We start from the raw sequence: 19,364 nt of genomic DNA on the forward strand, positions 1-19,364 counted from the left end.
AGTACTCACCATTTCATATTCTTTGGGGCAAATCTACTCATGAAAGTACAACAAATGCTGTCAGGAGCAGCCAACGGAACAACCACTGTGGAGAGTTGTGTCGAGGGATCGTGGACGGGATACCGATCGGGTGGACATCGTGCGGAGGTAGCGCCCCAGACGTTCAAGGTCAGCGGTAACTCGATAAGCGGTATCTACTTAATATGGATTCATATGGTGATTAGTGGCGCTCAATCTGCATCATTTCTGTCTTCGTTGTAGCCTCCCACGCAGACGTTCTTAGGGATTCGTCACGCGTTCCTTCCCCAGGAACGCGTGACGAACCCCTAGCTAAGAACGTCTGCGTGGGAGGCTATCTTCGTTGATGCTAAGCTCAACCAATAAATAAATAAATAGTTATTTTCTCCTAAAAGAACACGGGGACCTATCTTTTTTGTCTCGTTATTTTAACTTAGCTATTATCTTCTATATTTTTAAAGATTTTTAGAAAAAACTGAACATACAAAATGAGCTAAAATGAGTCATCGCCAGAAATACAAACTTGCTCGTCACTACTCACCGCGGGTATAAAATAGTTATACTGGAGACTGTGGAGAACACGTCCGCAAGAAACGTTTTGGATCAGCACTGCTTCATTCATGTTGTGCTTCACTGCCAAGAAATGCAGCTTTAATTACTCCTTATTCTTCATGTATTCCGTTCGAATTCATCCAGTCTCCCCACTTTAACGCGGAATAGACCATCACGAGTGACTAAATTCCAGTCTGGTCATCTAGTCTGAAAAATGCGTGGTTACCACTATTTTCTTTTTGAGTTCCAATAGACCTTACAAACATCTGCTTTACCCACATAGTCATGACCTCTTCAAACAACACCGGGAACAACAGAACACACACAAGTGGTTTACAGAACTTGGAAAGTAGATCAGGACGCACAGTATAGTCTATAAAGTTTAACCGGGAAAGTTCAGTCAGCCAATTACCTGTAATAAGAACACCTGATCGGAGATCGCCAAGAGTGCCAAGTTTTATCCCGGCGAAAAAACAAACATTGTATGCAAATTAGATTGCTACATACAAATTCAGTTTATTGTCATGGTTCGCTCGTTGATTGGGGATTTTAATTAAATCTCTTGAGTTCAGTAGCTTTAACTATAGCGGTAGTAACCTTATTCTGAACTATAAATAGACTTAGAGAAAATACAACAGTGCGCATTCCTGTAAGAACTCATTCCAATCCGTTGTTTACAGACGGTTATACAAAGTTTTCAACTGAGATTATTCACATTTACAACAGCTCTTCCTGAAATAACCATCTTTTGCATTTAGATTTTTAGAAGATCATAATTTACCAGTGGCCTGAAATAGGCGCCGATCGATATAAGAACATTACGAGCCGTCTCTCCCACTTTTAGGGGGTAGAATTGTCCTAGTTCTTAAAGAGTTAATGCGAGGGCAGTGGGGTAATAATTCCAGGTTTGAATGATACCAGAACGCGCTTGTTAACTTCCCATTTTTGACGGCAATTGCCAACGTTGCTATCCCATTTTAAAAGTGTCCAACAGGGTAGAAACTCGAGTTTTCTATAGCATGCAGCTGAGTCGTTTTTCAAACTAATAAAATACTCTGTGACCTTCTCCAACATCTGCACTGCATAACCTGGCGTGATATGTCAGAACAAAAATCAAGCGACAGAACGCAATCATTTTATGGAAATATGAAGGACGAAAGTACTGAATCCTCTCCTTTCGAACATGGATACAGCCAATAACGTCAGTCTCAACGCTGATTAACTCGGTCCCAGTGCTCGGAGATGCGTTTGGCCCAAAAAGTTATTTTCAGCGGCAAAAATTAAACTTCTTCCTTTTCGTTTATAAAAAAAATAAACGTCACCATTTGATTAAGGACATCTCAAACTATAAATTGAGGCAATAAAAGTGGATATGAAAATTTCGTTTTAGTAGCCCTATATAATCCCCTCGGGGTGTGGTATTGGAACTGATTTGTATGACCGAGACAGTAAAATTACTCTCTTGCCCATATCAAATCAATTACGCGTAGCACGGCATTCTATTTGCACGTAGATGTTACATCGTAAGTGTCTCAGTTACAGAATTTACAGCTCAACGAAGAAAGACTAAGCTTCCTCCCGAATCCGAATTCTTTGACATCAGTGAAAGCACTGAAAGCACAGGTAAGCGCTCCTTACAGGTCCTTACATTCAAATAGGCACGCTTGACCTATAGCTTCCCTATGGCTTATCGGCTTTTCTCGATCTCGCCCAAATACCGGACGTTGATTGTGGAGCTTTGAGCCGACAAGTTACCCTATAGCGTATTCTAATTCTAATGCTATACATACGGTCAAAGTGAAAGTGTAGTTTATACAAACCATTCTCTAGGAAATTGTGAAACTGAAACAATCCAAGTCAATGCCTTACAGTCATGCATGAAAGCGATAGTATGGAAAGGCTAACAAGGACCGGTATTTGTTCCCTGTGACAGTAGATTTTGGTTTCCGATATCTCCCGGGAATCGACTTGTGCTGGGAACCAGGAGTGTGGTGATAGTTACTCGGTATACGCTTTCGTAATCGATGAATACACTGGACAGGCTCTAACTTAGGAAAGCCATTGTCTGTCTTACATAATCTTAGTTTTCATGATATTAATATTTTTTTAGAAGGTGGTCTGTCTTGTATGGGGTGTTTGACTCTTTTACAGACCGTCCTTATGGCAATGCCTTTCTTTTTTATCACTTACCTTTAATTCTTTGCCATTAAATTGTAATAAAAAATACAAATTAAAAATAAAAATGACATTGTACCAATGACAGTACTCCAAGCTCTTTATGTTGACCTTGTAATGTCTGCCCTCGTATCGTAATTTGAATGTCACGATAACTGTTGCGTAATAGGACCTAATAGGGAGACGAACGCCGAAAATTTTAAACTACAAATTTACAGTAAGACAAACAGCTACCAACTACTGAAATATACAATATATTGAAAATACAATATTGCAATATACAGTATAGAATACAATAATAGAAACGTAACGTAGCAACAGTAAAGTAAATTAGCATAGAGGTGGTAATACAGTATCCGGCAATTTCTTTCTATTATATTAAAGAGGTCTAGACTGCGAGCAGTCACGCACGCAAAGCGACGGTAAAATTATGCAAATTAGAAAAGTGAAATCGCGCCACCGTGACAGAACTGCTCGCAGTCTAAAAGAAATCTTTCTTACAAAAAGAGGGTTTTCTGGATAAGTTAAGTTAAATAGAGTTGATGAATAAACGTATTACCTAAAATGAGCATAAAACAAACTTTACTAGCACTAAAAAGGATGAGAGGAAACGCACTGAACTACAGATATTAAACACCAACACACCAATATATACGTACACATTTGGGTATGAGGGTAGTTTAGGAAGGTACTTACCGTTTAGAATCTATTATTATCCGAGTAAAATAAACTCCCGTTGACCGAAAGCTGTTGTTGTTATTGTTGTTATGTTGCTATATATATTTTCTGCTCTCCGATGTGCAGAAATGAACTGACTACAGAAGGGTTAAAGGGTTAACCCTTTTGCAATGATCTTAGCGTTCAAATTGTAATAAAATGAATTTATGTGAGACAGGTTTCTGTCTTGTTTCATTAGAAACCTGTTACTGCACCAAGTTCAATAAACTAGACAACAACAGTTATAAACTAATAAACATTTGTGTAGGATAACCTAGACCTTGAGAAATTAGATTAGCATGACGGCCACAAGTTCTTAAAACTGGTGACATACGGTTCAACATCGTGCAACATTTGCTGCTCAACGAATGTTTCACGATGTTGTAGTTTGTTGAATGACAATGTCGCGACTTGTTGAATGACTATAAACACATTTAACCATATTGAATCCTTTCCAAATCACGTGAACTTGAGACTAGAAAACAATTAGTCAGCGCCGTTCAGCAAGTGACAACTTGTTGAATGGAATAAAACTCATATCTATTTCTTCAACTGCGTTCAACAACGTTCAGCATGTTGAACGGCCTATTTTCAACATTCAGCACTGCATGACACAATGTTGAACAGGAGCTGCAATATTTGTTGATCAACAAATATTGAACCGTTTGTCACCAGCTTAAGTCACACAACTAAAATAACTCAACTCTCAAAATTACTAAATAATGAAATTCTACCGTTCATAACATGATTTTAATGGACGTGAAAGAAAACATATCTGGCTGATGATTTGTTAAGTCCTCATTACTGGTTTCTACGGTAATGTATGGTTACAGTGGAGAGAAATCAGTGGTGGATCCAATACTCCCTGTAAGGTGCACGTAAGAAGTTGTAATGCTAAAAATAAAACTTCGGGCCTTGAGGCCATAAGGGGCCTAGATGTAAAACCGCCACAGAGTTCTCTCTGGCTGTCAATTACTGTAGTCAGAAAAGCTCAGAAAACAATCGTCCGCACCCCAGAATAAAATTTAAACAGCAAAATGTTCGTGTTTGTTGCCAGCTTTTGAACGAGCCTGTGATATAGCTAGCAACATACAAGTTTATTAGTGTTAAGTACTATTATGTATTACCCTCGCTATAAAAAAAACTACTACTACTACTACTGCTACTACTACTACTACTTGTTATTTGAGATCTAACCCCAGAATCCTTTGCGGTTTTTCGGTTTTATACTACCATTTTTCCTCCCAGAGCATTGGTCACCAACAGTATCTCTCCATTGTTCATTGTCCTAAGCTGGCTGGGTCCAGGTATGCCCCGACCTCTTGATATCCATTTCTTTTTTAATTCTAATGAGTATTACGGAAAGTTATCAGTAACAGGTCGATAGATATTTCTTTCTTTCCCACACAGTTTGTGTTTTGATAAGCAGAAGACTTAGAATGGTTGATGTTGTGAAGGAGCGAGAGACTTGGTCTTCGAAGTTAGATTTTCTTTTGGCTTTGATGGGTTTTTCCATTGGCCTTGGTAACATATGGCGTTTTCCCTACCTATGTTTCAAAAATGGTGGAGGTAAGTTTAAACAAGAGAGTGTTTTACCCGCTGATAGTTGTCCACAGCCTGCAGAATTGACTCAATTATTGACTTAATAATTGTGCAGTTTACACAAGTATGTCAGATGATTTGTGATGTTTTCTTAAAACATCGAATAAGTTCATTTCTCCGGCATTTTCACTACACTTACAATTTGATTTAATTATTATCATTTTTTTTTACTATGCAAACTTCTACAAATCAGTCGAAAATAAATTAAACCTCTATAATTATCGCAATGCATTGGCCCTAAATTAAGCATCCAGAGGTTACCCACAGAGCGAAATGAATACTTCTTTTTATCTGCCCAACCTCGGTCGCTCCAACGAAGCAGTTACATTATTTCACGTGCGCGGCATGATTGAATTATTGTCCAAAATGTTACGTTATACACCACTAGGTTCTTGTTGCAACTTTTAAAACTTTGGAGTCATGACCATCTTTCTTGTTCTTTTTTTTAACAGCAACAATGTTTTTATGTATTGAATGTTTGAGAGAAAAAAAAAAACACAATTAAAATACAATAACTGAAGGAACAACAACGGAAAGAAGATAAGAACAAGAAAAAAATCGATAAACGAATACACTCTATGAAACTACCAATATTACTCAAAAGCATTAGGTTTGACGCTGATTTCAAATACACAGGTTGTTTTCTCATCCCCTACTTGATCTGCCTGATCGTGGCTGGAGTGCCAGTTCTTGTTTTGGAGATTGGCTTGGGGCAGTATACGAGTCAAGGAGGAATCACAGCATGGAAAATCTGTCCACTTTTCCAAGGTAAGAATAGCAGCATCGGTTACGACAGTTGTTAGATTTTAGAAGTAGGAAATGTCGAGCGTCTCTGCCTGGTTGTAGTACTTTTAAGTACTTTATGAAATTATCGTTTTAGGGTTATCGTAGGCGATTCCGACATAACAAGATGACATTCCTATCCTCTGATTTTCATGATTAGTGTTGAAATTGTTCTTAAGGACATGTAAAGGAACTTGTCAAACTTCACATCTGTTTCTCGTCTATGCCTTGTTTTTTACTCCACCAGGTATTGGCTATGCAGGTATCCTCGTGATGCAGTACATCAACATCTACTACACTGTGATTCTTGGTTGGGCCCTATTTTACATGTTTGCTTCTTTCCAATCAACTCTGCCATGGTCTCGTTGCGGCAATGAATGGAACACGCCAAACTGCGTAGATTACAGTAAGGACCGAAGCCATCTCGGAAAACAAGTCAATGACACGATCCAAAATGTCACTCTTGTTGTTAATAGCACAGCAGCGAATGCATCTAAGTCGGTGTCAGCAAGTCAGGAGTACTGGGAGTAAGTGTTGCCTCGACTGATTAACCTCATCATTTCTGCCTCTCACCCTCTCAGTTAACTTAAAAGATTTTGCCCTCTCAGTTAACTTAAAAGGTTTTGACCCTATGAACGTAATTTGATCCCCAAGAAAACCATTTTCTCAGCCCCACCTTGCCCAGTTGCGCCTAAACTGTTTAGAAGAAGTCGTGATACTTTGGTTCATCAGTTGATTTTGGAGTTGTGTCACGTTTTAACAAATTGGCAATCATACCATCACTTCTGAAAATATTTATTTGCACGAGTTCTTTTCTATATTAGATACAGAGTCTTGCGGATTTCCAATGGTTTGAACGAGCCAGGAGCAATAAACTGGGACCTAGCCTTGTGCTTGCTGTTGGCTTGGATCATATGTTATCTATGCGTGTGTAAAGGAGTCAAGTCAAGTGGCAAGGTGAGCTGTTTTTCAAGGCCCTTTCCATTTTTTCCGACCTGCCAGGGGTCTGGCAGGCCATACCAGTAACTTTGTGGATGGAACAGCCTATTTTTCAGGGGTGTTTTTTGTCACGTGTTATTCTTAAGAAATCGCAACGACTGGGTTATAACTAATCTTTTTAATTCTATCATCTAAAATGTAAATTCTTCTTAACAATTCATTTCATTATGCTTTTGGAAAACAAAAAGGGGTTTATAACAATAGGAAACAAACAATAGACGAGGATGGATTGTTTAAATACTAAAATAGGTTCCAGAGGGGGAAGTCAAGTTTTGGCAAAGGTGGATCAAACCGTACTCAACAAAAATAAAAAAAAAAATAGAAATAAAAAATGCAAAAAAAAAAACAAAAAAAAAGAAAGAAAAAGAAAACAGTCACAAAATATTTATAAGTATATTAAACGTATATTCTTTTTTTTTTAAGGCTATCTCGATTAGCTAGCAACTTGAGCAGATGCGAAAAGAGAGCCTCCAAAGTAGCAGGTCTGAACGAGATTCGCCAACAAAGAGCAAGGGATTAAAAAGAAAAATATTGGAATCCCAAACAAAAGACAATCCCATGACACGCCCCAAAGCAGAAGGAATGGTGGCCAGTTACATCCTACGTACTGTCAAGATTATTTAATGTCAAAAGTCTCAAGAGTTGTGGCAGAGCAAAAATAGATAAATGTTAACCTCTTAAATTTTAGAAGCAAAGTCTGTAAAAAGTAGTCAGCGTAGCTACCCTCCTTGCAAGCTCAAATATATGTGAAAATGTTTTAATAGTTATAAGTAGGGTTTAAATAAACCGATTGTTGCTTACACGATATACTGTATTTTTTTTTAGGTCGTTTACTTCACTGCGACAGCTCCTTATTTCTTGCTGACGGCCATTTTGATTCGTGGAGTCACTTTACCGGGTGCCGCCGAGGGAATCAAGTTTTATCTAACTCCTGACTGGTCTAGGCTTGCCGATGGCCAGGTAACTCATTTTGACCTGCATGAAGATTTAAACGAACTCTGTGTTTCGACATACAGTTCATGATAATGTATTGAAAAAATTGTACTGATGTCGACCAGCACCGAATAACCATTTTCACAATCATTGTGGGGTCATTTGCTCCCAAAATCTTCCTTTTTTTTTTTTTTTTGGTGTGTGCGAAGTAGCGCAATTGTGATTTAAACATTACTTAGATTACACAAATTAAATAAAAAAGGAAAAAGAAATGAATTCTGTTAGTTGTAGTACAACAACGGCATAGTGAAAATGGCCCATTGGGCATTGGCTACGAGAGCATGTTCCTCGTGATTTCTTGAAATGGTTGTTAAAGTTCTTACCATTAGACTGAGAAGTCGCCTAAGTTAATTGATGAACAATGTATTTTTATCGAAATACTTACCATCTTTAGTTTATTTAAATCTTTCTCTTTTTCAAAGGTCTGGCTTGATGCTGGTACGCAAGTGTTTTTCTCATATTCCATTGGAATGGGAACGATGACAGCGCTGGGAAGCTACAACAAATTCAAGAACAATTTTTACAGGTATTTTCACAATTAAGTTTTAAACAATCTTTATTGTGAGCAACTGTTATTTGTAGCTTTGCTCCGGTCATTATCGTAAAAATTACCCAAGAGCATGAATATATGTAGTATCCGCTAGTAACTTGAGGAAATAATGCATGTAGGGGTACAAGTGGTGTTACCTTTTTTGCAAGTTATCGTATACACTCTACAGCTGTAAAAACAGTAAAGTCGGACGTATAACATTAAGACCATTTAATTATTGAGATGTCCACAGCATTTATTAAGTATTAGTCCTCTCGTAAACTCCAGCAAACCACCCACTCATCCAATGAGTTTAGATGTCCTCACCTTGTATGCTCAGGTCTTTCCGAAAAGTTATCCACACAGTTGGTTTTTAACTCCACTTCTAGTTTAATATGTAGAGGAGATAGGGCAAACGGTGTCCTTCTTACGTCAAAGTAAAAGATGCAAATCCAAGTGGGAATTCCAAGTGGTAATCTTCAGGCTGATGGTTTGATTGGAACTGATTAGGTTCCCCACGAAAATTTAATCTTGCTGTCAACAATTCACATAATCACATAAAAAAATTCAGGTCGGTAAGGTCTCAGTGCGGAATATTTGTGTGAGAGAAATCCTCTACTATCAGTATTCTTCTAAGTTTTAAAGTTCTCTTACTCGGTGATGATATTTTTTAATCTTTCATCCGTCTCTGTAGGGATTCCATATTTTTCACATTGTTCAACAGCGGAACAAGTTTTTATGGTGGATTTCTGATTTTTTCTGTGTTGGGTTTCATGGCCAAAAACCAGGGAGTGAAAGTGCAGGATGTGGCTAAGCCAGGTGAGGTGGTGCAAACAAGAACCGTCTTTTCCTCTGTTATTACTGTTGAGTATTGTTGAATTTTCGCGGTAGGCCCCCATGAGGTATGTTTGACTGAAAGACCACAGCATTTTTATGTCACACCCCAAGGGTCAGCTACGCAGGCTCTTCGAAATACAGTACAACTCGTGCAAAACATACAGCGATATACCACATCCCCGAATTTATTATCCAACTTGACCTTTTCTGATAAGAAAGAAACTAAGAGGGAAAAATGAAACATGATGATCGCGCACGTGTTAGTAAGCCACTTTTCCCTATAACAACCAACGGAATACTGTATTCAATAGCTAAATTTAGGAACAGCGTGGCATATACAGTCGGACCTCTATCAAGCGGCCACCCTGGGGACTTTGAAAACTGGCCGCTTAATAGAGGTTGGCCGTTGAATAGAGGTATTGAATACAGCACTTTACTGACAAAATAATAATTCGGGACTTTGGAAAGTGGCCGCTTAATGGAGGGTGGCCGCTTAATAGAGGTCCGACTGTACGTAATTGTTTCCCGCGATATTCGAAGAGTGCTACGTGAAGTTAATGGTGTTTCGTATTTCTGGGTACGGGTGACAAAATGCTTGTGATGGACTGGCATCCCAACAAAGGAGGGAAGTAATATTACTTCTAGTTACTTCATGTTATAAACCCCGTGCATTAAACCGTGTTCCAGTGTTGTAAAAGGTTGTTGTACACGCAACAGCATTCGTCTGACATCTTTGATATCGTGGTTCTTTACCCAGAAATCTCAAGAAGGTTTGTTACTTTCATGTAATCTTCAGGTTCCCTCGTGTAACATACTGTATGCATACTAGCTTCTTGCTATTTTTTCTTTAGGTCCGGGACTTGCTTTTGTAGTTTATCCTGAAGCAGTCGCCCAGATGCCTTTAGCTCCGCTGTGGTCCGCGTTGTTTTTCTTTATGGTACTGTTGCTTGGTCTGGACAGTGAGGTAAACAAATGTCACAGCGTTTCTTTATAATTTGGAAGAGATGCCATGTTCACAACTCCCTTGCTCTCTTCTTCCCAGTGAATATATCGAATAAGGTAAAAGGAAAAGTCGCACTTCTGCCCTAAACAGGTTTCCCCAACACTGGAACACGGTTTAATGCACAGGGTTTATAACATGAAGTAGCTAGAAGTAATATTACTTCCCTCCTTTGTCGGGATGCCAGTCCATCACGAGCATTTTGTCACCCGTACCCATTTACACACCGTGACAGAGAGAGGCCATGTCAGCCCCTGCTATGCGAAGTATAAATTATGCACATCAATGGTAACAACTAGGAGGGTTTCTAGTGGTCGATTTAAAACTAGTGGGAAGAAGACCTTACAGTTTGTGTTAACTGTTATTAGGGTTGGTTTACGTCTATTTAATATTTTCCAAGTTCACAGTGTAGATCATGGTAATTACACAACGTAAAAGTAAATAAACAAACACTAGAGGGAAATTGTCTTTTCCTTTTAATTGATTCTCCAAGGCTATGTAATTCTAAAACGCAACGGGACAACATTGCGGTCAAAATTAAGTTTGCTTTGTAACTCCTTGTTCCTAATGAAACAGGCATTTCGTTACATATCATGACAACTCAATGGATATAACGCTTAGTCCCGCTTCATTATCTCAGTAATAGTAATCCAACTATTAAATTCACTAGTTCACACTCTTTTGCTAACGTGCCATTCCTGGGCGTCGATGTTTCATTAACCAATGGTAACATTTAGACTAACCTCTAACCTCTCCACAAAACCCTCAGACAAACATCACCATCAACTATATTGGTCTTTCATCCTCGCCATACTAAAAGAGCTATCCCTTTTAGTTAAGCCCTTCGCATGTGTCGTATCTGTTCTACCGTCGAAGCCTACAAACAACGCAAAACTCAGGGCTATAAACGTACTTTCCTGTCTAAACAAATACAGCCCGCTACAGAAAAGGACGAGTGTAGTAATTTTGTGCTGTAAAAGCAGTCAGTGTTTAGGGATTTGCTATTCTGTAGGCCTTGGAGGGCTTTGCATTAAACAAGACTTATTGGTGTCATTGGATGGATGATTTTTTCAAGTATCTATTGAGGGCACATTCCTTACTTTATCTTTCAGGACTACGAACTAACATTGGTATATTGATATACAAAACCTGGCAAGTTTATAATATGACCATAGAGCAAGACTTCTACGGTCATGAGCTACAAAGCCATTAAATTCACTGCAGCTGCTGCTTTCACAATGGATTAGCTACAGTAGTCGGACTCTAACTCGACGTCACAATGCAATTTATGCATTTATACTGTTGGGCATAAATTTGTAGGTTTTTTGGTAGACTTTCAATATAAAGAGGATTTTGTCGCAAATATCATTATTATGGCCAATAAAACGAAAGAATTTAAATTATGGTTTAACACTCTTTCTACGACTCTTCCTAACTCACACAAAAGTGTTCGTCCTTTTAGATAGATACAACTATTGCATCAAATAAATACACTACAGTACAATTTTAATGTGAAAAGGAAAAAGTGATTATTATACTTAAAAGGTTACAAAAAACAAAACAAAAAAACAACAACAACAACAAAAAACAAAAACGAAAAAAAAAAAAAAAAAAAAAACAAGAAAAGGCCCAAAAAAAAAAATAGCGTTACATGGCTTAAGGGGGCATAACTAAGTGTGTCTAAATTTATTTTTATGAGACTTGGCAACAGCAAGGAACTTTCAGGGCTAATTGTTATGAATTAGCACCATGAACTAACCATTTATCATCCTTATCCAGTTTGTAGGCATCGAAGGCTTTGTGACGGCCATTGTTGATTTGTTTCCACAACATCTGAGGCGCGGTTACCGTAAGGAACTTTTCACAGCCTTTGTGTGTGCTGTCTGGTACCTGATTGGATTGTCCATGGTCACTGAGGTAGAATCATCCTCACTATGTTTTTTTGGCTTAAGCTTTACATTTTACGCTTTATCTAAGGGCCAAATTCACTATTGATGTTTTTCTTTAGTGACCTTTTAATTAACATAACCAGTCACAAATAAATAAGATCAACACTGAAACCGCTTGAACATCGTTTGCAATAACTGCATCTTACATGATTGACACTACCAGGTATGTGGCCGGCATTCGTGAAAGCACGCCCAATGTCAGTTCAACTGCCAAGGGCATGACCCTTTGGTGGGTATGAGGGCATCCTGTCCTTGGAAATTGTTTGAAAATGAACTCTTAACGGTGTATGATTGATTTTCGGTGCTCGTGGTTTAGGGTGGAATGTACCTCTTCCAGTTGTTTGACACTTACTCTGGCAGTGGATCAGTTCTTTTGTTGGTGGTCATCTGCGAAAGTCTGGCCATAGGATGGCTGTACGGTAATAAATCAACTATTTTAGGCAGTGTTAATTAATGAGCTAAGACATGCTTTGATCAAGTAGCATTCTTCATGCTAAAAGCACCAGTAATTTGGGTCCTCCATAGGTGTTCCAATCATTGACTTACAGGGATAATCGTGGCGATCTAAGTAGACCTAAGTACGTGTATTGGGTTAATAGTTTTCCGTGCTCACTGTCTTTTTTCCAAACATCAGGATATTTCCGGATTCTTATATGACAAAAATGGAGGTCTACATTGACAACCTTTACTCTTGCTATTACGAAAATGTTACATCTTTTATCAAATCACGCTTGAACACTTATTAACGACATGTCTACTTCTGTTTTTCTAAATGTGTTTCAAACAGGTCGGCATCGTTTCTATGATTGCATGGAACGTATGTTGGGATTTCGTATCAACCCTTGGATTGGCTGGTGTTGGTGTTTCTTTGCTCCAATATTTTGCTCGGTAAGTGTGTAGAATGCTCTCATGATAATTTCATGGTTGGGCTGCCAAGCTGACAAATTACACGGTTTACTTACATTTCAATGTCTTGTAAAAGGGGAGTTGACAAATTTGTACGCTCCCTACAGACATGACACTTTTCCGATTATCATTTAACTATTCTTAATGCTACGTCTAAATTACCATATGTACATTCTGTAGTTTATCTTCATCTTCAACCTTGTGACGTATTCTCCGCTCACCTACGGTACATACGTGTATCCAGGATGGGGTATGGCGATTGGCTGGCTGTTTACAGTATCATCATTATTGTTAATTCCTGCTGTGATGATATACAAACTGATGGGCACTACTGGAACTATCAGGGAGGTATGTATGTTCTAAAGAAAGGGTACCTAAGGATACGGTCATATACTTCTATTTGCCTTGGAGTAGTTCCTTATGTTTGTTGCAATTGGTTGAAGTGGTTACAGCCCTGTAAACCAAGAACACAAAAGACGCACGTATGTTGTGACTGATTTCGTAATAAAAGACTTCTATTGTGTTTAAAAAGAATGTCACCTCAAGCACTAGGCAAGTGTGAGTGGAACACAACAAAAGGCAAGTTTGGTGTGAAACCGCTCTATTTGCATCGATCTCCAGTTGAAGTCCAAAAAAGAGATTCGAAACGACAACTTCTCTATTGACTGATTAGTACTCTTTTTCAACTGCTCAGGCTGCCATTTTAAGGGTAGACGTTTGCCACTCGTCCTCCAATGACAATCTGACCGCTTAGCTCAACCTCTTCTCCAAGAGAGCGGGACAGAAGGACATGAAGAGAAGAGACCCTATGAACGAGGTTGCGCGACGCTAGGCTTCTAACAATACCGATACTTTTTTGTCGTTTTCTTTCTTTTCCTGTACTGTTTGTGTCGGTCACCCTCTGCCCCTCCCCCCCCCAGACCTCCTGGTTTCGTTAGGTAAAAACATTCACTGGCGGCCCAAGCTCGTTATCCAATAACATGAACGTGAAATAGATGTTTCGACTTCGTATTTTGATGAGAGAAGAGCCTTGTCGAAACGCTCGAGCAGATCGAGACACATGGTCCAAGTTGGCATGGATTTCGTGCGAAAGGGAAGGATAAAATATGCTGAAGAAACTTCTGAGGGTGATCCGAACTAGTTCGCGTGTTTTTTGGGCGGTGCGAAGTCGTTTAGTTGTTAAAATGGTTTCGCTGAACGGTTTAAGCCAGAAGGCAAAAATAAAATAGCTTACTTGTCCGATTACATGAAGTATTGTTTGAGTGGCTCACGTAGCCTGCGAGCAAGCTCTCTTCCGCGGCTGACCTAGAAGAGAGCTTGCTTGCAGGCTATGGCTCACGTGGTAGGCCACAGCGCTCTCGGGCCGATGGTGTCGGTTTTGAAGCCCGCTTAAGGACAGAAGGAAGTTATCTGACGTTTCTATAAACGTATTTGTGTGAGCTGAATAAAACTGACTCAATTTGATTTGACTTCTCCTTTTTTTCTTCTCAAAAGTCATTAAATATGCTTGATAAAAATGCTTTCTGCTTAAAAGAAAGAAATCGCTCCTAACTCGAAGTTTTGTAAAACGACATCCGGTTAATGTTATCGGATACTGAGCCTGATCAGGCACTTACATTCTTGTGAAAAAAAAAAAACTTTTCTGGCGAGGGAAAGCGGGAGGGGCAAGGAGCAGGGAACCATGACCCGCCAAACTCGATGAAGGGAACGACTAAAACATCTAAGCAGCATAGAGTGCAGCATAAATGAGGCCGCTTAGCAAGCCCTCATGACTTTCTTGTTTTGTTTGCAGCGCTTGAACAAGCTGATAATTCCTGATTTGGAGGAGAAAAGAGGCGATGAGATGATGATCATGACGCAAAGTGATCTGGGGAAAAACGAATCTAAAGGCGATGTCATAGTCACTAGTGCGCTATAAATTTTCTCCAAATATTCGCTAAGGTTTTGGATTTGTTAGGATTCTTAGCCAGACAGTGTTTGTCCCTTAAACCATAAGTTCTATTTTAAAATTTTTCGTAATAATTTCCCATTGGAAACGCCTGTTGTGTTTTAAGACGCCCACAATATTGAAATAAAGAGCGACTGAAAACTGAGAACAATGATACCTTTAAAAGGCGTTTAAAATTAAATTTTTAAGATAAACTGCCTTGTATTTTCAAGTGGAATCAATAAACTAAAAGAGCACGTATTCTACAATAACCACAACAATATTTATTTTCTTCATGGCATACTACAAGACCTACCGAACTATTTTTAACCACGTCGATCGTGTTTTTGCATGAACACACTGAAATAATTGATCTGTCCCTTGACACTTGTGTACAAAACTCTCGACTTAACGGCAGTTGTACTCAGGATCTGCATTCACTTTTATCACTAGCCGCCATTTTGAATCTGACATCACAAATGTTAGCGCGAAATAGAGGCTTGGGTTGTAAAAAAAAAAAAAAATTGGTCGCCATTATGCCAAACAGAGCGTATTGTTGCATATCTTTATGCCACAACAACAAAAGTAAAAAAATGGGCATAACCTTGCACACTAATTGTCAAGCAGTATCCAAACAATTTCTTGTGGTGCTATTTATCACACAGTGGAAGGTGGATCGTTAATAATTTCAAGTCTTCCAAAAAAAAGCAAACCTTTTGTTCATTCCGAAACGAAAACCTTCCTGGCAGCGGCGCTGTTTGTTGTGTGGGAGGCACAAAGTACTCGCTAGTTGTGACCCAGAAATGACTATTCAAACGAAAGCACCTAAGCAATCAACTTCCCTGTGGTTCTTCTTTGTTTTGCAATATTGAAAACGAAATTTATAAGCTTACCTTTTATTTCTACAATTTCTTATTTCATCTCGAACTCATACGCACATTGCCTTGACAACCGAAACTCGCTGACAACAGTCTATGACAGTATGTGTTTCGTCAATCAGGCTCAAATTTGGCTAATGGAAATCCTCCGCTAACTACCAAAACAGCACAAAAACATAAACGTTTGAGAAAGGTAATAACTGAAGGGAACTATCCGTCGCCACAATCGCACAAACAGACTTTAGTGGATTCTCTGTTCCGCGCGCGAGATGAAACCGAGCGCCCACGAATAAGCTAACATAACTTTGCAAAAAGGAACGTTCATGAAAGATAGACTAGATGCTTGTTGAAAACGTTCAAAAAGTACTCACCATTTCATATTCTTTTGGGCAAATCATGAAAGTACAACAAACTCTGTCATAACGATATAAACAACCATCTTGAATCTCGTGTGGAGAGCTGTGCAATCTCGTACCCAGAGTCCTCAGGCTTTTTGGTCATCGGGTGCGCGCCGGGAGAGACTCTGGGTTACCGCAGAATTTCTGCGGTAAAACAATGCAAGCTGTTTAAGGGGCAGCCAATCAAAAAATTTAACTTTTTTTCGACTTCTCCAGAGTCTCTTCTGGCGACTAACCACTGGCCAAAGAGCCAGAGGACTCTGGGTACGAGATTGAGAGTTGTTCAGGGGGATCGTGTGTCCTACTTAGAGTCCTAAAGGTTCAAGGTCAGCGGTAACGCGATAAGCGCTATATAGTTCATATGGTCATTAGTGGCACGAAATCTGCGCTGTTTCCTTGATGCAAAACTCAATAATGAAATAAATAAATAAATAAATAGATAGTTGTTTTCTCCTAAACGAACACGGTGACCTATCTTTTTTATCTCGTTATTTTAACTTAGCTATTATCCTCTTTATTTTTAAAGATTTTTAGAAAAAAAATGACGACAGAAAATGAGTCATCGCCAGAAATATAAACTTGCTCGTCACTCACCGCGGGCATAAGCACGCAAGAAACGTTTTAGGTCAGCAATGCTTCATGTTGTGTTTTCATTGCCAAGAAATGTCACTTTAATGGCTTCTTTATATGCTTCATACATTCTATTCGAATTCTATGTATAACATTTTTCTAAGTTCTACTTTTTATTACAACCAGACGTGCATGGCAAGAACTGTTTGAAGTGATTGCAGAGACTCATGTTTGAAAGCGAGTATTTCGAAAATATTGCAAGCAATTATGCAGTAACCTTGAGTGGATCGTAGCTCTTTCGGGGGCATGGTGACCTATTTCTTTTATTGCAGTTTTCGGAATGAAATATAGTAGCTAGCAATCACAGATAGCTTGAGAAAAATTCACGACAATTTTAAGAGTGGAAACACGCTGCAACAATACCTAAAACCGTAGAAAATAAAGGTAAGGGTTTTCTTTTTGCACTTCTATCAGTTTTTAGAGATATTTTTTTTTCATTTGCATAACGGGTTCAATTTGAGACGAGACGTGTATTATCATTACTATTATTATGCGAAATTTGAAGCATAAATCCGTCAGGGATAATTTATTTTTATCAACGGGCCTCTGGAGCTAGGGTACCAAAGAGCTCTCTAGGAACTCATTTCAAACGTGTCCGTTGGTCCCGGATCAAATTGGAATTTTAAAATGTTGGTGTTTGTAGAGGGAAGAAAACCGTAGAACCCAGAGAAAACCCCTCCTAGCAGGAATGAGAACGAACATCAAACTCAACCGATACAAGGCGTCAACTCCGGGACTCGAACTCAGGCCATGAAGTTTGCCGCGTTCAAGCTTATCAAACGCCATCGAAACAGAGTTGTGCTCAATAAATTTAACATAATCGGTGTTGAGCACTCGCTTGGCCTTAAGAGGTAGAGTTACCAAGACTGCTCTGATTACATTTTCAGGTTTTCTTTTCTCGACTTGATAAACTGCCTTTTACAACTGAGGACTGACAACTGACACTAACTACGGTGAGCTTGAATGTTCGCAATTAAATAATCTGATTTGTAGACATGTTTGGGTTACCTGACCGTGGCAACTTTCAGAATCCTGTTTTTACTCATTACTAAGAAACCCAAATAATCTTAGACGACCACACATAAAATAACAGGTATCAAATGAAAATGTTGGAGAGAACGACAGTTCAAAGACAGCACGCTAAGGAACGGAATTTTCACGGTGGTCCCACAGGCGTCCCAAGCTCTCGTTTTAGAGAAAGCGAAGAATTAAGTCAATTAAATTATCTGTGAAGAACAGTGGTAGCATAAAATGCCCAAAACAGCGATAATAACGAAAAAACACAACGGACACACAAGACGTGAGTTTTTTTAATCATCTAACGTAAAAAAACGTGGATATTTCAAAGTATTTAGCGTTCTAAATCAACGATATTTTATTCCCCAAACAACGACTTATAAAGCGCTCAAATTCTCAACGGTTTCTCATGTAACCTAACACCGCGTAAGATGAAAGCTAAAGGTCATGTTCCAACCCACACAACCGTGACGCTTATATGAATAAATAGATAATTAATTCTTCGCTTACTCTAAACGTGAACTTGGGACGCCTGTGGTGGTCCAAGCCAAGGTCAGCAAGAATTGCTAAGCCCCCCGGGGGGGGGGGGGGAAGGGCACTTGACCCATGTTTGGGTATAAGGGTGCCGCTGGGGGTTTGAAACCCTGACCCTGTTTAGGACGAAAACCTTAAATCCCTACCCTGTGTAGGACAATGTCCTCAATTTTAAGACCCTATTTAGGACAGAGGACAACATCTAGCTCTTGTGTTACACAAGTGTTTATTAGCAATAGTAATAACATTTAAAGGCCCACTGTCACTTACCGGACGTGATTTTCCACGCACTGAAACGCGAATACCAATTACAACCGATAAAATAATACACTTCCTAGAAGTGATGGCGAAAAATCCCAAAATTTTGCATTAACAGCGGTGAACCTTAAGTGGAAACTCAATTGACGTGAAGCATTGTTCACTAAAATAAATGCAGACTAACGTCTTTGATTTCGGATTGCCAAATACTCGACGGCAGTCTTGCAACCATACCCTGTCTAGGATGGGTCCGGGACAGACTCGCTTGAAATTATATACCCTGTTCAGGACAGAGGGGCCAAAAACCATACCCTATCCAGCGGCACGTCCCCGTATAGCCCATATAGGGGAGTACCCCCCTCCCCCCGGGTGCTAAGCATGTCTGTTTCGAGAGCTATTGTTAAAATACCAAAATAATCAATCAGCTAGACGACAACACTTATAAACTACTAAACAATCGCGAAGGATATAACCTAGACCTTGAATCATAAGAGTAACATGATGGTCACAAGTTCTTAGGTCATGCAACTAAAATAACTCAACTCTCTAAATTACTATTAAAATAACAAAATTCCATTTCATAACATACCCCCCTTCTCAGACTAAGCATCGTCCCCGATGCATAAAACTAGAAAACAGTATAAGAAAAATTACATGAGAGA

At 39.1% G+C, this 19,364-nt stretch overlaps 1 protein-coding gene across 2 annotated transcripts; it reads left to right on the top strand.

Moving 5' to 3' along the window:
• The first annotated feature begins 2,048 nt into the window (after positions 1-2,048).
• LOC146455296 (sodium- and chloride-dependent GABA transporter 2-like) lies at positions 2,049-15,273 on the top strand. 2 transcript variants are annotated; one of them, XM_085094385.1, is made up of 15 exons: positions 2,049-2,193; positions 4,711-4,769; positions 4,873-5,031; positions 5,701-5,832; positions 6,095-6,374; positions 6,672-6,804; positions 7,672-7,806; positions 8,262-8,365; positions 9,063-9,187; positions 10,057-10,169; positions 11,985-12,122; positions 12,471-12,573; positions 12,942-13,042; positions 13,241-13,408; positions 14,853-15,273. In XM_085094385.1, the coding sequence occupies exons 3-15, from the start codon at positions 4,902-4,904 to the stop codon at positions 14,976-14,978; spliced, it is 1,788 nt and encodes a 595-aa protein (XP_084950511.1). In that variant the 5' UTR covers positions 2,049-2,193; positions 4,711-4,769; positions 4,873-4,901; the 3' UTR covers positions 14,979-15,273. The 2 variants fall into 2 exon arrangements, with proteins under 2 accessions (XP_084950511.1, XP_084950512.1); XM_085094386.1 differs by lacking the exon at positions 4,711-4,769 and having other exon boundaries at positions 2,057-2,193.
• The last annotated feature ends 4,091 nt before the right edge of the window (positions 15,274-19,364 follow it).

The sequence above is a fragment of the Pavona decussata genome, unplaced genomic scaffold, assembly GCF_977016875.1.
Source record: "Pavona decussata unplaced genomic scaffold, jaPavDecu1.1 SCAFFOLD_280, whole genome shotgun sequence".
NCBI lineage: Eukaryota > Metazoa > Cnidaria > Anthozoa > Scleractinia > Agariciidae > Pavona > Pavona decussata.

Excerpts from the sequence above, each read along its gene's own strand:
- LOC146455296 (XM_085094385.1), top strand. The coding sequence starts at position 4,902 with ATGGTTGATGTTGTGAAGGAGCGAGAGACTTGGTCTTCGAAGTTAGAT. Across the intron at positions 5,833-6,094 it reads AATCTGTCCACTTTTCCAAG|GTATTGGCTATGCAGGTATC; the intron begins GTAAGAATAGCA and ends TTACTCCACCAG. Across the intron at positions 6,805-7,671 it reads GAGTCAAGTCAAGTGGCAAG|GTCGTTTACTTCACTGCGAC; the intron begins GTGAGCTGTTTT and ends ATTTTTTTTTAG.